Source organism: Cebus imitator, unplaced genomic scaffold, assembly GCF_001604975.1.
Source record: "Cebus imitator isolate Cc_AM_T3 unplaced genomic scaffold, Cebus_imitator-1.0 Scaffold24, whole genome shotgun sequence".
NCBI lineage: Eukaryota > Metazoa > Chordata > Mammalia > Primates > Cebidae > Cebus > Cebus imitator.
Window position 1 is genome coordinate 13428489 of NW_016107339.1, and position 23112 is coordinate 13451600.

General features: G+C 41.9%; 1 protein-coding gene across 3 annotated transcripts; it reads left to right on the forward strand.

Annotated features, from left to right (window-relative positions):
- The first annotated feature begins 8515 nt into the window (after window positions 1-8515).
- Window positions 8516-15513, forward strand: LOC108300084 (HLA class II histocompatibility antigen, DQ beta 1 chain-like). 3 transcript variants are annotated; one of them, XM_017522734.2, is made up of 6 exons: window positions 8516-8720; window positions 10187-10456; window positions 12320-12601; window positions 13123-13233; window positions 14105-14128; window positions 14739-14910. In XM_017522734.2, the coding sequence occupies exons 1-6, from the start codon at window positions 8609-8611 to the stop codon at window positions 14750-14752; spliced, it is 813 nt and encodes a 270-aa protein (XP_017378223.1). In that variant the 5' UTR covers window positions 8516-8608; the 3' UTR covers window positions 14753-14910. The 3 variants fall into 3 exon arrangements, with proteins under 3 accessions (XP_017378223.1, XP_017378224.1, XP_037592221.1); XM_017522735.2 differs by lacking the exon at window positions 14105-14128 and having other exon boundaries at window positions 14739-15513; XM_037736293.1 differs by lacking the exons at window positions 13123-13233; window positions 14105-14128.
- The last annotated feature ends 7599 nt before the right edge of the window (window positions 15514-23112 follow it).

Consider the following 23112-nt stretch of genomic DNA (forward strand, 5'->3'; position numbering starts at 1 on the left):
TTATAGCTCTTAGCTTGACATGGACAATGTAAGGCACATAGTCAGTGTGCTAAGTGCCTATCGGAAGAAATGCACACCTGGTTATAGTTTTAGAACTGTGAAAGAAAATTAAATCTTGGGACTCCAACCCAATAAGCCTAAGGGAAAAGTTAGTCTGGGAACTAAGTTACAAACCTGCCTCCCTTTTCGGTTTGTAAATAAGACAGCTACAAGATGAAAAGCTACATGCCTGCTTCATATTTTGCCCACAAGGAAATTTCTTGTGAGCTGCAAGGTCTTTACCCTAAGGTATTTTTGTTAAAATTGTACCATGACAATGTAAATTGATAGCTTAGCTTTACAGGTGCAGTCACCCACCTGCCCACTAGACAAAATGTATATCTTTTTTTTTTGAGACAGAGTCTCGCTCTGTCATCCAGGCTAGAGTGCAGTGGTGCAATCTTGGCTCACAGCAACCTCTGCCTCCTGGGTTCAAGTGATTTTCCTGTCTTAGCCTCCCAAGTAGCAGAGATTACAGGCACCTGCCACCATGCTTAGTTACTTTTTTTTTGTATTTTTAGCAGAGACGAGGTTTCACCATGTTGGCCAGCCTGGTTTCAAACTCCTGACTTCAAGTGATCAGCCCGCCTCAGCCTCCCAGAGTGCTAGGATTACAGGCTTGAGCCACCGGGCCCAGCCACAAATGTATATCTGATTATTCCTTTTCCCCATTTTGTCTATGTCATCTTATGTAAAAATGCAAATTCCCTATATTTTTCTTCCGTCCCATTTGTCTATGTCATCTTATGTAAAAAAAAAATCAGATTCACTGAGCCAGACAAAGGCACAAATCACTATTTTTCCCTACCCCTTCTTACATGAAAATTGTGTACTTCTCAATATCCCCACCCTTACCCCTTGAATTTGGAGCCTTCCAAATTATCTTCGGAGAAAGGCATAGACCTGTCTCCTGGGTGCTCAGAGCACATGAGTTCATGCAAAGTTACAGTTGGAGAAGCTTTCTTGTGGTTATGTTTTGAAACATGTAATATGAATGAAGTGATCAAGAGTTTGAGCTGTGACTTACACTTTAGGTTATAATAGAGTAATTGGTGCGGTTAAGACTTCATCTGTCCTAGGCAGCTTTCTTGAGCTTTAGAAGACTGACTCACAATGGAGCTGAGGCTTCTTCTGTCCCTTGATACTGATCTATAAGTAATAAAACTGCTTTAAATAAAACTGCTTCACATAATGTTTGTGTAAGTGTGTTCTGTTTCACCAGACTCAGATAAATAGGTAACCAGTGCATGGTGGACCTAAACAGTAGCTCAGAATGCTGTGGGAAGAAGTATCTGGACCTCTTTTCCTGGTGGTTGACATAATGATGATCTTTTCTACTCTCCACATAGTGGAAGTCCTCCCTTTCCTCCCTTGATGTTGGTAATTAGTAAACCTGCTTCATAAACTGTGATTAATATACTGAAATCTCTAATAGAAAAGGTAGACGACATGCAAGATTAAATAGTTTCAGCAGAGATACGAAAACTATAAGGATGAATAAAATGGAGATAAAATAAAAATACATTAACAGAAATAAAGTATGCATTTGACAAGCTCATCAACAAACTTGGTGCAACCCTGGGAAGAATCAATGAGCTTGAAAGAGTTCAATAAAATTACCCAGAGTGAAACACAAAGACAGAAAATGAGTAAAAGTACATTAAAAAAAAAAAAAAAAGCCAGGCACAGTGTTTCACACCTATAATCTCAACACTTTGGGAGGCTGTGGTGGGAAGAATGGTTGAAACTAAGAGTTAAAGAGCAGCCTGGGCAACATAAGGAGACTTTGTCTACAAAAAGAGAAAAGTTAAGTGGGCATGCATGGTGCTGGTATTCCTAGCTACTCAGAAAACTAAAGCAGAAGGACTGTCTGAGTTGAGTTGTGGGCTGGGGTGGGGGCTGCAGTGAGCTGTCATCACTGCACTGTAGCCTGGGCAGCAGAGTGAGACCCTGTCTCAAAACAAACAAACAACAAACAAACAAACAAACAAAGGTGATGTAACCACTCAATATGGCACTGCAGCTCTTGGATGCTCTATTCTGTTTTCCCCCCTTCTTTTCTCTTTGTATTTCACACTGGGTAATTTTTATTAGGTATCTTATTGAATTAGTTTGTTAAAAGATAAACATATTATTTTGGTTGGCTTTACTTTTTTAACATTGTATTTTGAAAAAGTGTGATATTGTGCTGGCCTAGAGCCAGAACCAGAGCAAAACTATTTTATAAAATGCAAAACTGTTTTTAGATAAGTTGAAATGGCTGCCCCATTCTCTTCAAAATAACTACTGTCCTTGACCTCTGTAAATAGAACTGCCAGTTTGTTCTTCAAAACTATGTAAAGCTGCTTACCTTTTCTTATCAGTAACTGCTCTCTGTGGCCCTAATGTGACAGGCAAGCAGTCCTAACCCATGCCATCTTGGCTCCTGCAACTTGTAATAAGTAACTAAGGTCTGTGATTTCCACCTTAACCAGATAATGTGTAAACAAATGTTTATCTTGACTTCTGTAAACCACTTAAGTAACAAACGGAATGACAAAAGTCCCCATCCCTTGGAATGTCCGGGGACCCCCACCCTCATTTCTGCCTAGGAGGTAATTTACAGAATCCACTAGCCCTTGGAATGTCTGAAGCCTTTTCATCCCCATCCCCGCCCCTCACCCCCACTCCCAAGGTGGTTTTTCGGGTATAAAAAATCGTGGCACCCTCCTGTTGCCACCACAGGTTGGAGAGACGTGAGTCCTCTGTGGTCGCCGGCATAATAAAATGACCCTGCAATCTGGCATACTTTTGTCTTGTGATAACTTTCTATACTCGGTCAAATACAACAAAAGTATAGATTCAAAGGGAGTTACCAAGAAAGTACAAAAAGATTCTGCATAGCCTTCATCCAGTTCTTCCCAATTGTAACATCTTACATAACTAAACTACAATATCAAAACCAGGAAATTATCCTGACATATATGGTCAAACCATTTTCAACAGGGGTGCCAAGGCCGTTAAATGGGGAAAGGACAGCCTTTTCAACAATGGTGCTGGGAAAACTGGAAATTCACATACAAAAGAATGAAATTGGACTCTTACCTCACGTTATAGACCAAATGAACTCAAAATGATTCAAAGACCTAAATATAAAACCTAAAACTACAAGACTCTTAGAAAAAAAAAAAAAAGGAAAATCTTCATGACATTAGATTAGGCAGTGATTTTCTGGACATAACACTAAGGGCATAGGCAAGAAAATAAAAAAAATAGATAAATTGGACTCCATCCAAATTGAAAACTTCTAACTGAGGGATGGAAAACCAAACACCATATGTTCTCATTTATATGTAGGAGCTAAGTGGTACTAAGCTATGGGTACTCGAACGCATAGAGAATGGTGTAAGGGACAATGAAGATGAAGAACGGAGGGAGGGTGGGAAGGAGGGTGAAGGGTGAAAAACTACATATTGGGTACAATGTACACTGCTCAGGTTACAGGTTCACGAAAATCCCAGACTTCACCACTGTACAATTCATCCATGTAACAAGGTAACAAAAAACCACTTGTATCCCAAAAGCTATTGAATTAAAATATATTACAAATATAAAAAATTCTTATTATTGAGCATCTACTATGTGTTCAAAACTATTTTAGATGCTATATATTTGCCACTTCATTTAATCATTGGCATTACTCTATGGAATAGATAATATCCTCATTTCACAGTTAAAGAAACTAATATTCAGATAAGCGGTGTCGACATTATAAAGTAGAGGCAAGAAGACAAGATAGGTGCTTTTGCAGTAATTAACTTGAGTGAAATTGTTGATCTGTGAGAATAGAAGGTGAATCTCTTGGGAAGATTCCACAAGGTTATCATTTTTGCATGAGTGATTTTTTTCCTCTAATCCCTCTTTTCATATGTAAAATGTAGATTTACTGAGGCTAATCAGAGACTCACAAGAATGTAACCACTTGTGACATTGCCTACACTCCCTCTCTCCTTTTATTAACCCTTTTTGGAAAAAGCTTGCATCACAGATGCTCCTATGATTTGTGTCTTCCCCAGGTGCATCCTGAATGCTGGCAAAACAAACCTCTAATTGATTGAGACCTGCCTCAGTCACTTTTTGGCTTACAATGGAATTTCCTTCTTTTTAAAGCCTGAATAGAATTCCATTGTATATACATACCACATTCATCTGCTGAATGACGCAGGTTGATTTTGTACCTTGACTATGTGAATAACGCTGTAATGACCATGGTAGTGTAGATATAGTTTCAACATTCTGATTTAAAATCCTTTGTCTGTATCCTGGAAGTGGGATTGCTATGTCAATGGCAGTTCTAGTTTAACTTTCTGAGGAACCTTCATACTGTTTTCCCTAGTGGCCGTACTGATTTACATTCCCACCAACAGTGTGCAAATGTTCCCTTTTCTCCACGTTCTTGTTAACACATGTAATTTGTTTATTTTTGATAATAATCATCCTGAAAAGCATGGATTGATATGTCATTAAAGTTTAAATTGAATATCTTAAGTTTTCCAATTTGAAGATATGAGTATTCTCCCCAAAATATTACTGCTAATGTTGCTTTTTTGCATGAACCATGACCTTGAGCTGAGTTGGACACTTGAATTCTTGAGTACTTGGACATGAGCTTAAGTAGGACTGAAATTTTTTTTATATAACTGAACATTAGTTCCTCTCTCTACTGGTAAGAACTTGTAGAAGGAGACATTATAAAGATCTCGTAGAGAGATACTTAAGGTTTGTCTGAGAACGAAGGAACATGGTGACTACAAATCTAGAAGCTGGAGGAAGAGCTGTCTCTGGAAATATCCCAGGCATCCCTAGAAAACCAGAAGTAGAGACAAACAGGTATGTTGCAAAGAGTGACCTGTGTGGGTTACCTCTGGGTGGCGAAATCACCAGTGGTCCTGCTGAGGTGATGCGTGGATGAGACTGACTGAAAGAAGAAACCTGTAGAAACAGGTCAGGAAACAAAGCTCTGTTGTACAGCATGTCCATAGCAGGCAGCCTGGGTTTCTGTCCTGGTCTTCTTCTGTCTTCAAGGGCCATTTCCATACAGCGTGAGAAGCCATGGGACCGGTGGGGTCTGGACTCCTTTGCCAAGATCACCCTCCTTTCCCATTTCCCTCAAGTGTCCCATATGCCTTGTATCACCTGATTTTCTATCTTTCTGCTAAAGCTTTTCTGATATTCTTGGTCCTTCACCCTGTGGTATCCTCCAAGTCCTTACCTGACTTCCACTATGGAGTTTCCCCATGGCCACTTGCTTGAAGGAGGCATTGTTTGAGCCCAGCCCCTGAATGCTACTAATTTGACTCTTTCTTCAGATTTTCTTAACTGTCATTTAAAGAGACAACTGTTTAATGAGAAAGGGACTATTTTATATGTGTCATGAAAATTTCATGTAATTGGTTACCTAAAAGTTGATATAAGGGAAATATGTAAGTAGATTCACAAGGTTCTAAAACATTTGGAGATAATTGCTTGATAAATTTTTATTAAAGGAAAATGAGATTCTGGGGCAGTATTTCTAACTATGTTACCACTGGCATTAAGCAGGCCACACAACCTTTCTAAATGTATAGTGTTTCTTGATTCTGAAAGTAATTGCAGGATCGAATCCTGGATAACCCTTCTGGTGACAGGGTGACTCCTATGTTTACATTTAACCACACTGACCAGGCACAGAGTCTAAGAGATGCTGACCAGGGAAGATGATTTCTCCCTTGATTCCACAAAGAAGGAGACCACAACTTTTTCTTCTGGCTCGAAAGAAGAAAGGATGTACCCTGGATAACAGCAGTGTCTTTATCCCATCTACCCACATGGGGTGCATGTGTCCCCACTGAGGGACTGAATCACCAGGCGGGTGATTCAGGTGAGGCACTTGGAATTAGGATGCTTGTTTGAGTTGCCTTCGTCTGGCCATGCCATTAGTGGCTGCCCTGAGTAATGGAGCAGGGAGAGGAACATTGCAAAGAACTGTAGAGAAGGCTGGGTCAGGGGGACACAGCTGGGAGAAGCCCAAACCAAAATCTTTCAGATGAGGTGGTTTTTTTTTTTTTTTTTTTTAGACAGTTTTGCTCTTGTCTTCCGGGCTGGAGTGCAATGGCATGAACTTGGCTCACTGCAACCACTGCCTCCTGCGTTTAAGAGATTCTCCTGCCTCAGCCTACTGACTAGCAGGGATTACAGGTATGCATCACCACACCCAGCTGATTTTTGTGTTTTTAGTGGAGCTTTCACCATGTTTGCCAGGCTGGTCTCGAACTCCTGACCTCAAGTGATCTCCCTGCCTTGCCCTCTCCAAGCACTAGAAAATTACAGGTGTGAACTACCACGCCTGGCCTTGGATAAGGTTTTAGGCAGTCAGAAAATGGCTCTAAGCTGACACTTTTGTTGTTAGTTGAAAAGTACATCACCAGGTGTGGTGGCTCACACCTATAATCCCAGTGCTTTGGGAGGCTGAGGTGGGAGGATCGTTTGAGGCCATGACTTTGAGACCAACCTAGGCAACATAGCAAAACCCTATTTCTACAAAATAATTTTTTTAAAAAATTGACAAAATGGTGGTGCATGCCTATACTCCTAGCTACTTGGGAGGCTGAGATGGGAGAATCACTTGAGCCATCGAGGTTGAGGCTGCAGTGAGCCATGATCATGCCAGCGTACTCCAGCCTATGTGACAGAGCCAGACCCTGTCCCTAAAAAAGAAAAGAAAGAAAAGAAGAAAAATGAAAAGAAAGGAAAAGAAAAGAAAAAAGTCTGTGTGAAGAGGCCTGTGAGATTGGGGAATCCCTAGGTTTGATAGAGCCTTTGCCTCCCAGCCCCTGAATAAACCTGAAGGAAGTTTATCCCTTAGAACAGGAAGGAGGAGATGGGCCAGAGGCCTCCATTCTGAGGGATGCTGAGGTGGGGACTGAGAAGACATTGAGGGCACCTTCAGGTCCCTCTTTGCCTATTCCCTCTTGCCCCCCATTCCATTGTAGGTCTGAGTTTGGTGTTCCTCCTTTATTCATCCATCACAGGAGAGGAGACCCTCCTTAGACTGGGGTTACCTTGCTCCTGAGTACACCACTGCTGCTGGAAGCCCAGTGGCAACTTTCCCAGTCTCAGGTAATCTAAACCTATGCACAGAATAATACGGGATATTGGAGTCACTCAATGCTTTCCCGTGCCACTATTGCAAACCGCTTGCTATTGCCTCTTCCCTGTTTCTTTTTTACCTGGGAAACTTATATTCTGCTTTTAGATCCTATCTTCTACTTTGCTAATATATAGGGAAGAGCAGGAGGAAGGGAAAGAAGAGAGGTGGAGGTATTTACTGTCTTGGTTAGGGTTACCAGTAATGATTTTTGGGCATTGTTTTAATTGCTTTATAACCATTAGTTCTGCCCCTAGCCATTGGCAATGGGAGCCTGATAAGTAATAAATTTATTTATAAAAACACATTAGTACCTCTGCCATTTTTGACGTGATGTGTAGGGCTGGCCCAATACAATCTGTAAATCTAAACATTTGCTCCATCATTAAAACAATTCAGCCCCCAGGAAATGCTTCTTCTTGGCTTTTGTTCTCTGTCTTCAAAACTAAATGTGACTTTGTCTGAATACTGTAAAATTTGTGTATTGTTCTTTACTGATGTCAGATGCACCTGTTTCATGGTTCAGGGAGGATTTAAGCAGCTGAAGAACTTAAAAGAGAAAAGTCAACAAGTACTTTCACTCAAAGAGCATGAATGCAATACATTCTTGCATAATAAAGAGTCACCTGCCAGCAGGGCTGGGTGTCAAGTTTTTCTAAAAATACATTTTGCTTTGTTTTCTTGTTCCTCCAATTAACCTGATAGTTACATATAACAGTGGAGGAGGCTTTTGTAATTTCGAGCAAGTCATATTAATCTTAAATTTGTATATGTGAAGATCTAGATGTAAAATGCAAGAAACATGGTCCACATTTTGCAAAGAGAAGCCTGGGGGCGCAAAGGAGCTCAGTAATTTGTTGACTCCCATAAAGCACATTAGTAGTGGAACTGCAACTCACCATCATTTGCTTCTAAGAACTTTGCTCTTCTCACCAAAACTTAAGGCTCCTCAGAGTGTCTAAGACAATAGAAATGAACATTTCTATGACAACAATTTTCTTTTCCTGATATATAATCCCTACTTAATTTGCCCTACTAAAAATCCCAAGTAAAAGAGCGATAGGTTGTAAGATGTCTACTATTGAATCACATTTGTCTTTTGCTGCTTAAAACCCCTAAGCCATTCAATCTTCAGTTATTCGGAAATCTTCACCTCAAATGTTTATCTTGTGCAATTTGAAGAAGAAACAGTGCCAGGCATTGGAGTGAGAATCTTCAGGGGAAAAATGTCTGCCCAGAGGCAGATGAGGTCCTTCAGCTCCAGTGCTGATTGGTTCCTTTCCTAGGGACTCTCCACTCCTACCACGCATGGAAACATCCAGAGGTTTATATTGTTTCCGGCAGGTACATAAGATCCATTAGGTTTGAGTTGTGTTGACTACCACTGCTTTTTCCTTGGTCCCAATGATGTCTTGGAAGATGGCTCTGCAGATCCCTGGAGGCTTGTGGGCGGCAGCTGTGACCTTGATGCTGGTGATGCTGAGCACCCCATTGGCTGAGGGCAGAGACTCTCCCCGTAAGTGCAGGGCAGCTGCTCTGGAGAGCCGCCACTCTGGGAACAGGCTCTCCTTGGGCTGGGGTATGGGGGTGGTGACCTCTATGGTCCTGGACACAATCTTTTATCAGCATTTCCTCTCTTTTGGGAAACAGAGCTATGTTGCATTACCACTTATCTTTTAGTGATGAGGTGAGAACAATCCAATCCCCATCCTAGAGGCTTAAGCCTGGAAGAGGAGAGAGGAGAGGAAAGAGGAGACAAAGTCTACATTTACTACCAGTGATAGGACAAAGTGAGCATGGGCTTATTTTTGAAGACATGAATTTCTCCAAAGACACAGCAGGATTTGTCATTTCAGCGTGCCCCAAGACTTTGCCTGGACTAAATATTATGAGATCCTGCCCTGGGAAATGTAAGACAGCACTGGTGTCTGCAGTCTCCCTATTTGAGGAAAAGTAGTCTGTGTTCCTGACTGAGTGGAGCGTTTGTGGAGGCAAAATCTTGGTACTGAGGGAAGCTGACTGGCTGACCACAGGCAGGGAGTCTTCAGGTTTCACTGATTTATGGGCAAATGTGGGATTCAGAGACCTGAATTGATGGTGGACTGAATTTAGTAGAAAGGAGGATGTAAAGAAGGGAAATAACACATATTGTGAAACCATTCATTTCAAACACAGGACAATATATAAATTCTCCTTCACTCCTTCTAACATCCTGTGTGTAGATATCATGATTTTCTTTTACACAATTATACTTGTGATATGGATATTCTGTTACATAACCTGCCCAAGCTGGTGAATCTAGTTTAATTGGAATCTAGTTTGTCAAATTGGAATCTAGTTTATCAAATTCAAATGCTTGTGCCCTTTACGTGGAAGCTTAATTGGAAACTAGTTTATCAAATTCAAAAGCTTGTGCCCTGTCCATGAATGTTTCTAAGTCTCAGAGGTGTAGGTCTTTTCTAACAGAAGTGAGTGAACCTCACACAGCACCTAGGAGGGTAAATCCAGGCGTGGGAGGGAAGATATTTTACCCAGGGATCAAGAGAATACGCGTATCAGAACGAGGACAGGCTTAATTCCTGGACCTGTCTCGTTATTCCCCTGAACTCTCAGGTTTATGTGGATAACTTTATCTCTAGGGGTCCCAGGAGCTCCATGGAAAATGGGATTTAATGCAAGAACGTCCCGATCCCTCTAAGTGCAGAGTTACACTTGAAATCAGCCCGACGGCTTCTTTGCTTGTTCACAGGCTCAGGCTTTCCTCCCTTTCCTGCCTGTAGGAAGGCGGTTCCCAAAGCCCCCGGAGAGGGCAGGCGGGGCTGGGCAGAGCCGCAGGGACAGAGGGTCCCAGTCCGGAGCGCGCGGCACGGGCCGGCGGGAACTGGAGGTCGCGCGGCGGGTCCCAGAGCTCAGGGCCGAGTCGGGGCGGCGGCTGCAGGGGCCGGGCTGGGGCCTGACCGACCCGCCGGTGGTTCCCCGCAGAGGATTTCGTGTACCAGGTTAAGGGCATGTGCTACTTCAGGAACGGGACGGAGCGCGTGCGCCTGGTGACCCGATTCATCTATAACCGGGAGGAGTACCTGCGCTTCGACAGCGACGTGGGGGAGTACCTGCCCGTGACGCCGCTGGGGCCGCCCGACGCCGAGTACCTGAACGGCCAGAAGGACTTCCTGGAGAGGACCCGGGCGGAGCTGGACACGGTGTGCAGGCACAACTACCAGCTGGAGTTCCCCGCGATCCTGCAGCGGCGAGGTGAGCGTCGTCGCCCCTCCGCGAGCCCCAGCCTTGGCCGGGCCCCGAGTCTCTGCGCCGGGAGAGGAGAACCGGCCCCTGGAACCCGAGACCCGTTCATTCCACCCCAGGGGACAGGGGGCGGTGGAAGGGATGGTGGGGGCAGGTTCATCGGAGGGGCGGGGACCTAGGGCAGAGCGGAGCGACGGGCAGAGTTGGGCAGGCTGCCTAATGTCGCCCCAGCCTCCCCGTCCGTCGGCCTCGTCCTCTGCTCTGCAGGTTCTCCCCTCGTGCCTTATGCATTTTCCTCCTCGTGCCTTACCTTTGCTAAGCTGTTCGCTCTGCCCTGAATGCCCGCCCCGCTGGCACCGCCCCACCCAGCGAGGCCCACGTGCACAGCTCGCGCCACAGGAAGCTTCAGGCTTGGCCTGGTGGAGATGGGGCTGCCCCACAACGGCGCGCAGGGCCTCCAGCAGTTACAGTTGTGAAATAAGATATTTTGACTTTTGGCTTCAAATCATTATTCATCGTAATTCTGTTTTCTTAAATGGCTCTCGCTAATGATGGAGCTCTTTGAGGCGAGAGACTTTTAATTATTGCATGCCTGGTACCTGACACATTGACTGGTTTGTGGTATGAGCGCAATGATCTTCTATTAAATTAATGAATAAATGTACTCAGCTGCCCATCCACTTAGGTTCAAGAAAAAACAGGTATAAAGAGCCTTAAAAATAGACTTTATTAATTATTTTCTATCATTTTGCTTAATGCTTTAAACTCTTACTGGTTTGGATTTTAATAGTTTGTGAATACAAAGTTTGAGGAAAAAAATGTTTGCTAAAAATAAAAACAACGCTTTAATGATGTTGTAGGCAGAGTTTTAATTCTTAGAAAAGCTGAACAAATGGCACAATGCAAAGAGCAGAAGTTTTGGAATAAATAGGTCGAAGCCATTAAATTATTGGATAAAAATAGTTTCTTATAAAAATATCTTGTAAGGCCCCGTAGCTGACTGTGATTTCCGTCGGACTCCAGGAAGAAGAACCTAAAGAAAAGTTCAAGTCCAAGGAAACCGTGATTCCTTCCGGGTGATGGCTCATGAGTGCCATTTAGTTGGGGTGCCACCTGCTGACCTCAGCAAATCCTGCTTGTATTTATATGTTCACATTACAGGCTCGTTACCCCAGGCCGACTTCTGCACGGATCTCAGAATATTTTCTATGAAGAACATGCATTATAATGTCTGATTCCAGAACAAGAAAGTAACTCTCAATAGCAAGGGAATGGAGTAGGGTAGACAGCTGGTAATTAAACTCACTGATTGATAAAAATAAATTAAGGAAAAAAGAAAATGAGAGAACACATTACTAAATACAGAAAGCATACATTAAATGTTTACTATAGTTTCACATTAAGATAATAAAGGGAATTCAATAAAGTGGCCTGAAAGGTAAAGGATGAGATGCGTAAAAGAGGCGGGGAAAGGTGTGCCCTTTTTTTTTTTTTAACTATGAGTAGCAATCTGAGAAGATAAAGGTATCGACTTATGGGCAAACATGATGTTTCATCAGGGTTACTTGTTTTCAAGGCCTGCCTACTTTTTTTTTTTCAAATATTATAAACTTTTGAAATAACATTCTTTTTATTTTTTGGTGTCTGTTACTATGTTGCACATTCTATAAAGGCAGGGACCATGGTATGTTGTTTATCTTTGGATTCTCAGTGATTGTCAAATTTATATTTTTTGAATGAATCTTAATCCAAGACTTGGACTCCAGGTATCTTTCCATTCTGGTTCCAAGGAGGAACATTTCCTCATGGAAGACATGCTGTGTGGTCTCACATCTCACTCCTGTGTCTTTCCCTGTCTGTTACTACCCTCAGAGAAGCCTACAGCGACCATCTCCCCATCCAGGAGAGAGGCCCTCAATCACCACAACCTGCTGGTCTGCTCGGTGACAGATTTCTATCCAGGCCAGATCAAAGTCCGGTGGTTTCGGAATGACCAGGAGCAGACAGCCGGTATTGTGTCCACTCCCCTTATTAGGAACGGTGACTGGACCTTCCAGATCCTGGTGATGCTGGAAATGACTCCCCAACATGGAGATGTCTACATCTGCCACGTGGAGCACCCCAGCCTCCAGAGCCCCATCACCGTGGAGTGGCGTAAGGGGATATTGAGTTTCTGTTGCTATGGGCCCCACAAGACAAAGGGCAGAGCTCCTTCTGACCCCTCCCTTCCCATCTCTTATCCCTGATGTCGCTACTGAGCTGGGAATCACAGGAGACTAGAGCCCCTCTTCTGATGGCAAGTGTATCAGAAGAATCCTGATCTCACCACCTTTCCAGATGCTAGGGACATTACTCTACATACTGTTGCTATGGATCCCAGTCCTGATAGCTCTGAGGGACTGACTGATCATTAGGGTTGGTGACTGCGATCTTAGGGTCTAAGGTTATAGATGAGTTCCTGAGGAGTGGAGATCTGCTTCCCTGCTCTCTCACCTACTCACTGTATCCAAGGACCTATTGGCGGCTGGTCTTTCCCTCCCTGAGGGGTGGTCTGAACGGAGAACTATGTTCATTTGATGCCTTCACTTCCTGCACCTCAGACTGGACCTCAGCTCCTCAGCAGGGATGCTATGGGGTGTGGGGACAAACACTGACACTCAGACTCTGCTTCTTAGGGGCTCAGTCTGAATCTGCCCAGCGCAAGATGCTGAGTGGCGTTGGAGGCTTCATGCTTGGGCTGATCTTCCTTGGGCTGGGCCTTATCATCCGTCACAGGAGTCAGAAAGGTGAGGAACCCCAGGGGAAAAGGGGAAGATGGGCGGTGACCCAGACCCTCTGTTCAGAGAGGACTTGTCTCTACACGTAGCTCTTTCCTCCTGACCCTGAGAGAAAAAAGCCTGGGCTGGAGGTGGGAGGAGACAGGACAAGATTGGAGGAGGCATTGGAATCTGATTTTACTGGGTGAAAGGTAGCCCTGTCACAGAGTTGACTGATAGAGCTTATTCCAGGATGGCCTTACTGTTCATCATTGTCTCACTGGCTCCTTAGAAAAGCTTCCTCCATTAAGAGGGTCAGAGGCTCAGCCTCCTTGCCTTCTAGTGACATTTTCATTTGTTTTAGGGGATTTTAAATCAGGGTGCTTAAGGTCTTGAAGAACATGGGTGGGAAGAGAATATAACTCTACTTAAGTCATGTGTGTCATTTTCCTTTGGGGTGAGAGAGTGGTTGTTTGTGTAATGAGACCTTTTGAGACCCTTCTTTGCATAGCTGCTGCTGCTGCTTCTTTTTTTTTTTTTTTTTTTTTTTTTTTTTTTTTTTTTTTTTTTTTTTTTTTTTTTTTTTTTTTTTTTTTTTTTTTTTTTGAGACAGAATCTTGCTCTGTCACCCAGGCTGGAGTGCAGTGGCATGATCTCAGACCACTGCAACCTCCACTTCTCAGGTTCAAGCATTTCTCTGCCTCAGCCTCCCAAGTAGCTGGGATTCCAGGTGCCTGCCACCACACCCGGCTAATTTTTTGTATTTTTAGTAGAGGTGGGGTTTCACCATCTTGGCCAGGCTGGTCTTGAACCTCTGACCTTGTGACCCACCCACCTCGGCCTCCCAAAGTTCCGGATAGGTGTGAGCCACAGCGCCTCACGACATAACTTCCATTTGTAGGACCTCAAGGGCCTCCCCCAGCAGGTACTATTTCAGCTGTGATCCAGTGTGGGGAGGGCACAGGTATAAGAGGGAAGAGCATGAGCTGAGTGCACCTGACCACAGTGGTCTCTGTTTATGGCCTATTTGCTGCTATGAGGATCAAGACTTAGGGGAGAAGTTTGCCAGTTTCTAGGAATCTCCAGAGATTGTTCCCCAGAACCAAGCCTTAGCTTTGGTGGCATCTTCTTGAGAAATGTGGGGACAGAACCACAGCTTAAATGTTAGTAGGATGATGCCCACTTTGTGCCACATTTTGGTGGCTACTTCCTGTAGGCATTTTCCAGTGACTGAAAGAGGCCACTAGTGGTAAGAATGAAGTGTTATCCAATTTCCTCAAAAGATTGAACCCTTCATATTCCCCAGAAGAGCAACAGCTGTTCCCCCACCTCCCACACATCTGCATCAAGCCTAAGTTCTGTGTCCTCATGAGCTGATTTCACCTTTGCTCAGTCAGATCTTGGGGGAGGTGATGATGCTGCACTGTGGACCTCAGCTTTCTCTGTCTGAAGCTGCAGGGGACCCCTGTGGGTGGGGGAGATGGCAGGCCCACCAGGGTACCCTGTGCTGATTATGCCTCGTCTCTCTTCTCCAGGGCTCCTGCACTGACTCCTGAGATGATTTTACCAGGGATGGGCTATCACTCTTCTGTAATGCCTGCTTGTCCTGCCCAGAATTCCCAGCTTCCTGTGTCAGCCTGTCCCCCTGAGATGAGAGTCCTACAGTGGCTCTCACGCAGCCACCAGGTCATCTTTCATTCCCACCCCAAGGTGCTGGTTGTGACCTTCCTGCACTGACCCAGAGCCTCTGCCTGTGCAGGGCCAGCTGCAGCTACTCAGGCCCCAAGGGGTTTCTGTTTCTATTCTCTCCTCAGACTGCTCAAGAGAACCACAGGAATACCATTACCTGACTTTAGAGCTTTTTTACATAATTAAACATGGTCCTGACTTATTTGTATTCTGAACTTCCTTAATTGAGCAGAGGCAGCAAGTCACTGCAGAATGAAGGAACGTACCTTGAGGTGACCCAGTCAATCAATGGTCAGAAGGAGGGTTGTACCTGAAAAGGCACTGAAAGCATTTTGGTGTGCAAAGTAAGGGTGGGCAGAGGAGGTAGAAAGTCAATTCAGTTGTCACATTATTCAGGGTTCTTTCACATTGATGTTCAGTGCAGTGTCCTTAGAATATGCCAGCCTGTCTTCTGGTTTGGTGAGTGCTGTGTAAGTAAGCATGGTGGAATTGTTTGGGGACAGATATAGTGACCCTTGGTCACTGGTGTTTCAAACATTCTGGCAAGTCACGTCAATCAAGAATAATTTTTATTTTTAAGAAAGTATAACCAGCAATAAAAGTGCTATTTTTGATTCTAAATGATAGAAACCCAAATATATTTTGTTCATGGTACAAAGGAAGCCTAGAGTCAAGTTGATTTCAGAAGTGACTAGTTCCAGATATTCAATGAGATCTTCACCTCTCTCTTTCTCTTATGTCTGTATCTGGGCATCTGTCTCTTTCTCAGGGTCTCTTTGTCCCTGTATAGTTCTTCCATGTGTCTCTCTGCATCTTTGTTTCTGTTCCCTTGTTGTGTCTTTCACTACATTGTTGCCTTTCTATTTTTCTAATCCATTGTCACTATTTATCTGCAGTTTTTTCTATCTCTGTGGTTTTTTTTTTTTGCTTCTATTTTTCTGCATTTCTCTTCCTTATCACTTCATATTTTATCTCATCTCTCTTTCTCTCTCTTCCTCTCTGTGTGTGTGTGTGTGTGTGTGTGTGTGTGTGTCTGTCTGTCTGTCTCTGTTGTAAATGTTTCTAAAATGTCTACCAGAGTTTTAACAACTTTAGGAAAGATTCTGATTGGCCAAGCCTGGGTAACATGCACACCTCTCAAAAACACCTTTCTGGGCACGGGATGCTGACAGCCAGCACTGTGCCCATCCCTTTTCTTAGGAAGGAGGACTGGATTTTCCAGATCCTTGTGGTGCTGGAAATAACTTCCAGTGTGCAAATATCTACACTAGCCACGTGGAGCACCTCAGCCTGCAGAGCCTCCCCACAGTGGAGGGGTGTAAGGGGTGGTTTTCTTCTTGTGGAGCCCACAGGACAGATGGCAGAACTCCCTCTGGTTCTAGGGTCCCTCACTGCGGTACCTGTTCACAGTCATCCCATTCCTTGTCTGAGCTCCCTTTGTCATTGACATAGTAACCTGTTGATTCCTGATGACACTCTCTTCCTGGTTTTGAGGGAGGTCACTACACACTGTGGCCCCTTTGATGTGGGCCCATCCCTGAAGCTGGTCTAGATGTCACTCTCTGAGTTTCATCATGAAGACAGAGTTTAAGAGCTTCTGCAAGCTTTTAGAGGGCCATGACCCTGAAAGCAGACATCCCATCTTCCTTTCTCCTTCACCCACACACTGGGCCTGAGGAGTCTTTGGCAGGCTCTTCCTTCTTATGGACGAGGTCAGAATGGAGAACTAGGTCTCCTTGGGACCTTCATCTCCTGTACTCCAGGCTGTCACGCAGGTCCTCAGACAGAGACACTAGTGCACAGAGAGACACCAAAACTTTAGATTCTGCTCCCCAGGGTTATAGTCTGAATTGTTTTCAAGCAACATGCTGAATGGAGACAAAAGTTTTGTGCTGATTTTGTTCTCTTCCTTAGGGTGGGCCTTGTCATTCACCATATGGATCAAAAGAGAGTGATGCTTATGTGGAAATGGGGAAGGCATGTGCTGGGTTGTCCAGGGTGTCCTCAGTTTCTGTGTGTAGCTCCTTGTCTTTGATCCTGCAAAGGGAAGAGGCAGCAGGGTTGGGGATTGAACCAGACTCAGAGTTTAGGAAGACATTGAGATCTGGTTCTTCCAGTTGAAGCATAAGCCCTAAGAATGTCCTAGAATATAATCTACTATCCACCCTGAAGGGTTAGGGTTAGGGTTAGGGTTGGGTGGTAGATTATATTCTAGCACATTCTTACAGTTCAACATTGTCCCACTGAGCAGATTCTGGAAAATTCTTTATTAATGAGAGGGTCAAAATCTTCTCTTTCTTCCTCACAGTTTCATAGGAACAACTATTTTTTTTTTGCATCCAGATTTCATTGGATAGTATAATCTTTAAAGGATAATTTAATAAAAATGACAAGTACATCCTGTATAAATAAGTTTGCTAACATAAAGAACTGAGCCTTAGTAAGCATATAACTTGGAGGAAGGTGTGTAGGTGTTCTAGAGAACACCTACCAGTCTTGAGCATTTGTCCTTAGTTAGATAAAAACAGTATATCTTTTGGAGACAGTGGTGCTCGCCAACGTTCCAAAGCTCCTGTACATTTCCCAGTGTTTTCTCCTGTTAGGTTGGGGTCACTTGACTAACAGCAGCCAATGGAACTTGCAAGTAGGTGCATGATGGTACATGAGATACTGGAAACTCTGTAACCTAAGTTGCTTGAATAACTGTGGAATGAAGTCTCCTTATTGAGTTGAGCCACTGAGATCTACTTTTTACTATGGGTTAAGATCTTATTGCAACATAATCTTGCCCTTCTTGATTATCATGAAATGTTTAACTTAAGGAAGAGAGTTCTTAAGTTAATAGGGTGAATCAATTGAGTTAATGGACGCTAAGAGATTATTTTTTAAAAACAAATCAAAAAAATAGAATATTTGAATAAGAAAAAGTTAAGAATGTTACATTTCAAAAGAATTTTAAATTCATTAATTATTTTAAATTGATGAATAACTGTATTTACAGGGTTCTGCGTGACTTTTTGATACATGTGATAAAACCCGGCTAATTAACATATCCATTGCTTTACTTTTTTATGGTATGAATATTTAAAATCTACTCTCTTAGCAATTTTCAAATATACAATACAGTTGGCCCTCTGTATCTGTGGGTTCCACATCCTCTAATTCATTCAACTGTCGATGGAAAACATTTAGAAAAAAAATGAAAAATAACAATATAATGATAAAAATAATTCCAATTCAAAAGCAATACAGTATAACAACATTTACATAGCATTTACATTGCATTGGGTATTATAAGTAATCTAAAGATGATTTAAAGTATGTGGGAAGATAGGCTTAGGTTATATGCAAAAACTAAGCCATTTTTAATAAGGGGCTTGAGCATTCTCAGATTTTGTTATACAGGGATGTTCCTGGAACCAATCCATCATGGATGCTGAGGGACGACTGTATATTATTATTAACCATACTCACCATCCTGTACAATTGATCTCCAGTACTTATTCCTTCTGTCTAACTGAAACTTTGTACTTTTTTTTTTTTTGAGACGTGGTCTAGTTCTGGCTGGAGTGCAGTGGTGCCGTCACAGCTCACCGCAGCCTTGACTTCCCAGGCTCAATTCATCCTCCTACCTCAGTCCCTGGAGTAGCTGGGACTACTGGCATGAGCCACCATGTCTGGCTAATTTTTGTATTTTTTGTAAAGACAGGGTTTCACCATGCTGCCCAGCTGGCCTTGAACTCCAGGGCTCAACCAATCCACCTGCCAATCTAGCCTCCCAAAGTGGTGGGATTATAGACATGAGCCACCACACCCTGCCCTTCTTTGTACCTTTTGAGTACACTGGTTTCATTTTCTTTGCAGATGTACCCAGAAGTGGAATTGCTGGATCATGCGGTAGTTCTATTTTTATTTTTTAAATAGATGATGAATTTTAAAAAACATGTATTTGGGCTGAGCACGGTGGTTCATGCCTGTAATCCCAGCAATTTGGAGTCTGAGGCGGGCGGATCACGAGGTCAGGAGTTTGAGACCAGCCTGGCCAACATAGCGAAACCCTGTCTCTACTAAAAATACAAAAATTAGCCAGGTGTGGTGGTGGGCACCTGTAGTCCCAGCTACTCAGAAGACTAAGGCAGAGAATTGCTTGAATCCAGGAGGCGGACGTTGCAGGGAGCTGAAACCATGCCATTGCACTCCTGCCTGGGTGACAGAGTGAGATTCCGTTTCAAAAAAAAAAAAAAATTGTTTGTTTACTTCCACATGAATATATATGTATTCCCAGGAACTAGAACACCATTTCTGTTGTGGATACTGTTCTGTTCTACCTAAACTCCTCTCTTTGGGACAGAAGGATTTATTCTCTCATTGCTGGGAATGTATGTTGCTGGCTGAAAGCCCTTAAATGTCAGTCATTCCCCAGATTGCCTTAGGTGGTGAAAGCTGCCTCATCGGATTTTACTACATTTCCCAAGAAGAACCACTCCACTTCCAGGAATGACGGGTCAGTGTGGGGAGTATAAAGGTCCTAAACCGTTTCCCTAATTTGGGCCAACTCTGAAGGGCTCTTACAGCTTCAGAACTCCCTGGTTAGACTGAAGCCTTTTTGTGACTGAATGATAGTCCCATTTCTAAAACCCTGCTTTAATTCATGAACCATCTTACCTAATTCTTTTGGTTACAAATGTAATTTAAGTGTAGTGATCTCTGTGACTTCTTTCTTAACCATGGACAATGTCTCTTTTCTCCTTCTTGGAAGATGAAGTTATTGGCATTGTTACCCTTCCTTTCCCCTCCCTTTGTGCTTCCACTTGTCAAAATGAGGTACATGCACCCTTTCTTCAATATTGTCAAAGCTGACAATTTTGACATTCTGCTGTAACAATAAGCGTCCTTGGGCTTTGCTCATAGCTTAATTCTAAAAGTTGAAAAAAATGGTTTATCATTTTCTAAATATCACTCATGTATCAGACATTCTTTGCTTGCCAAGGAACTACTGTAGTAGGATCTTATTTCAGTGAGGTCCTGGGTTAAATTCAGCTTCCTGAGTTCCTTACCTTCCCAGTTCCTGATTAACAATTTCAGTTTACTAAGTAATATCCTTAGTCAAGTTCTAATAAAACTATGTGTGGTAGGTAAAATGTATGTCCTTTCATATCCAACAGTATTTTTATTCTTTCTCTGTGCCTGATTGTGATTTTGAAAAGATCTACATTTATTAATACAAAATAATTTTCCATTAGAACTTCAAGGCCTTTCTCATTATCTTCATAATAGAAGCTTCTGACAATCTGACTGTCTGTTATCTGTTTTGTTTTGGTTTCCCCACTGGAATATTTTATGGTGTTTCTTTAACCCCTGAGGTTCTAAAATTTTGAAAATGATTTATTTTGGGATGAGTCTTTATTAATTTTGATAAATACCTGACCATACCTTTCTATGTAAAGGATTAGATCCTTTATATTTGAAAAATTTTCCTTATTATTTGTTTTGATAATTTCCTCCCTTCATCTTCTCTGTTGATCTCTCTAGCTCTGTCACCTGAGGTTGGAATTCCTCGGTCTATTCTCTGTTTTATCTTTTCTACCATATATTACATTTCTTTGTCTTTTTAAATTTCAGTGAGATTTTCTTGATTTAATTTTCCAAACTTTCTATTAAAATTTCCAATTGTTTATAGCATTCTATTACTACTTTTACAGATTAAGAATTCTAATTAGAAAGACTTTCAACTTGTTTGCTGTTACATGAGCTTTCTCTATTAAATCTGTGATAATTTTCATGTTATTTTATCCTCAATATCTCTTTCATATTATTAGAGTTTCTCAAACATTTGCTCTGCCCTCCTCAGCCTTGTCCTTTACATACTGTGTACCATCTTATTTCATCTCAAGATACATTTCTTCAAGCCACCTCTAACCTCCCCCAAATTATACCTGGTTCCTGTGCAACACTCTCTCATTTTACCTCATTCTTTTCCTTTACAAATTATTCACAGTTTGTAATTATATGTTTGTGGAATTATGTAATATATGATATTTCTTCCCACTAGAGTGTAAATTCTATGAAAACAATAATTGTATCTGTTTTCACATTATTTTAATGATACTCATAACAAAGTATGGTACTTATTGCTATAATGGTACTCAATGACCATTTTTGCATTTTTGATGAATTAATGAATATATAAACAAGTCTGGGAACTTAGTGCAGCCAATAATAAAGGAAAGGATACTTCGCTTTCCTCTCTTACTATTAGTCTTGCATACACATTCTTTAGAGTTGCGTTTCTGAGAGGTTGCTATAGTCTTAGGCAGGATTTGGATACTCAGGGTTTCCTCACTGTGATCAAAATGAGAATAGCCTACAAACTAACATAACTTCAAACACAATGAATGCTTCTCTGCCTATGTTTATGGGACTTTCCTGGAATGCATTTTAAAAAATCTTTGTTTTACAGAAAACTTCAACTGAGTACAGCAGTAGAGAGAAGAGTACCAAGCTTTAACAATGATCAATTCATGGCCAATTTTGTAAACCCACCCAATTGATTAATTGGGTGGGTTTACAAAATTGGCCATGAATTGATCATACATGCACACTGGGTTATTTCGAAGATATTTTCAGATATCATTTTTCATTCATAATTATTTTATTATGAAAATCTAAAGTATAATGACTTTTTAGAAACAAAACAGCAATGCCATTACCACACTGAAATTAGATAATTCCTTAATACGATCAGAGTCAATTTTTCTGATTGCCTCATATAGATTTGGTTCATGTATTTCTTCAGCCTTTAAAAATGTAGTTTCTCTCCTTTCTCTCTCTGAATTGTTGCTGAAGAAATGGAGTTGTTCATCTAGTAGAAGTTCCCATATTCTAGATCTTGTTGGTTGCATCCCTGCGGTGTCATTCGCTGTGGGATTTGTTAGTTGGACTCAGGAAATAACAATAACACGAATTGTTAACACCTACTGATGACTTACTATGTGCCAGTACAGACTAAGTAAAATAAAATGTTTAATTATTCAAATCCCCAGTTTGTATGTCTAAGTGCAAACCTGAAATATTTCATGTGATTTTTGAAATTTTGTAAATTTTATTTTTAAATTTTGTAAAATTTATTTTTAGAGATGGGCTCTTGCTTTGTTGCCTAGGCTGGAGCGAGCGCAGTGCACAGTCCTAGCCCACTGAAGCCTTGAACTTTTGGGCTCAAATGCTCCTCTTGCCTCAGCCTCCAGAGTAGCTGGGACTACAAGCATGCCACCATGCACTAATTTATTTTTATGTTGTAGGGATGGGGCCTTGCTTTGTTGCCCAGGCAGCTGTTGAACTCCTGGTTTCAAGCAATCCTCCCCCATTGGCCTCCAAAGTGCTAAGATCACAGGCACAAGTCTCTGTGACCCACTAATTTTGTAAATTTTAAATAGTGTGATATTAAATATTAATGAAGTCATGTTTTGTGTATATAATCCAAAATAATTAAAATAACAAATAATTTTTTAAGTATCACATGATTTAAAATCATGGAGGTTGATCTGTAACCCTATTTATAGTAATGTCAATAATGTCTCTACTTTTTTAGCTGATAAAAATTTACTCTTATTTTTTAGAATTAGTTTTAATTCTGCTACTTTAACATTACGCAAATAATTTTTGAATACATCCTTTTAAAAAAGTGCAACAATCATTAAATTTGTTTTCCACAGTACTTCTTGAGGAAGGAGTCTGAGTTGGGCAGCATTTGTAGATTTCTATATGACTCTGGTCATTATGCTCTTCAGTATAACCCTTGTATTACACACATACACACAGACACACAAATGCACACAACTCCAAAATGCTGGGTTATTGCCTCATGAATCATTGAAATTTATATGAAATTTATTTGAAACTCTATTGCTAAAAATTTCTTAGCACATCTGTGTATTTTAATGTGACCTTTTTATACTAAAATTTTTATTTTATATATTTGGGAACATAATTTGTTATCTTTTGTTTTCCTTTTTAAAAATAGACTTTATTTTAAAGCAGTTTTAGGTTCACAGAAAAACTGAGTAGAAGGTACAGAGATATCCCAGAAATCCCCAACCCTTGGGCCATGGACTGGTACCAGTTGGTGGCCTGTTAGAAACTAAGCCATGCAGTGGGCGAGCCAGCGTTACCAACAGAGCCCCGCCTTCTGTCAGATCAGTGGTGGCATTAGACCTCACAGGA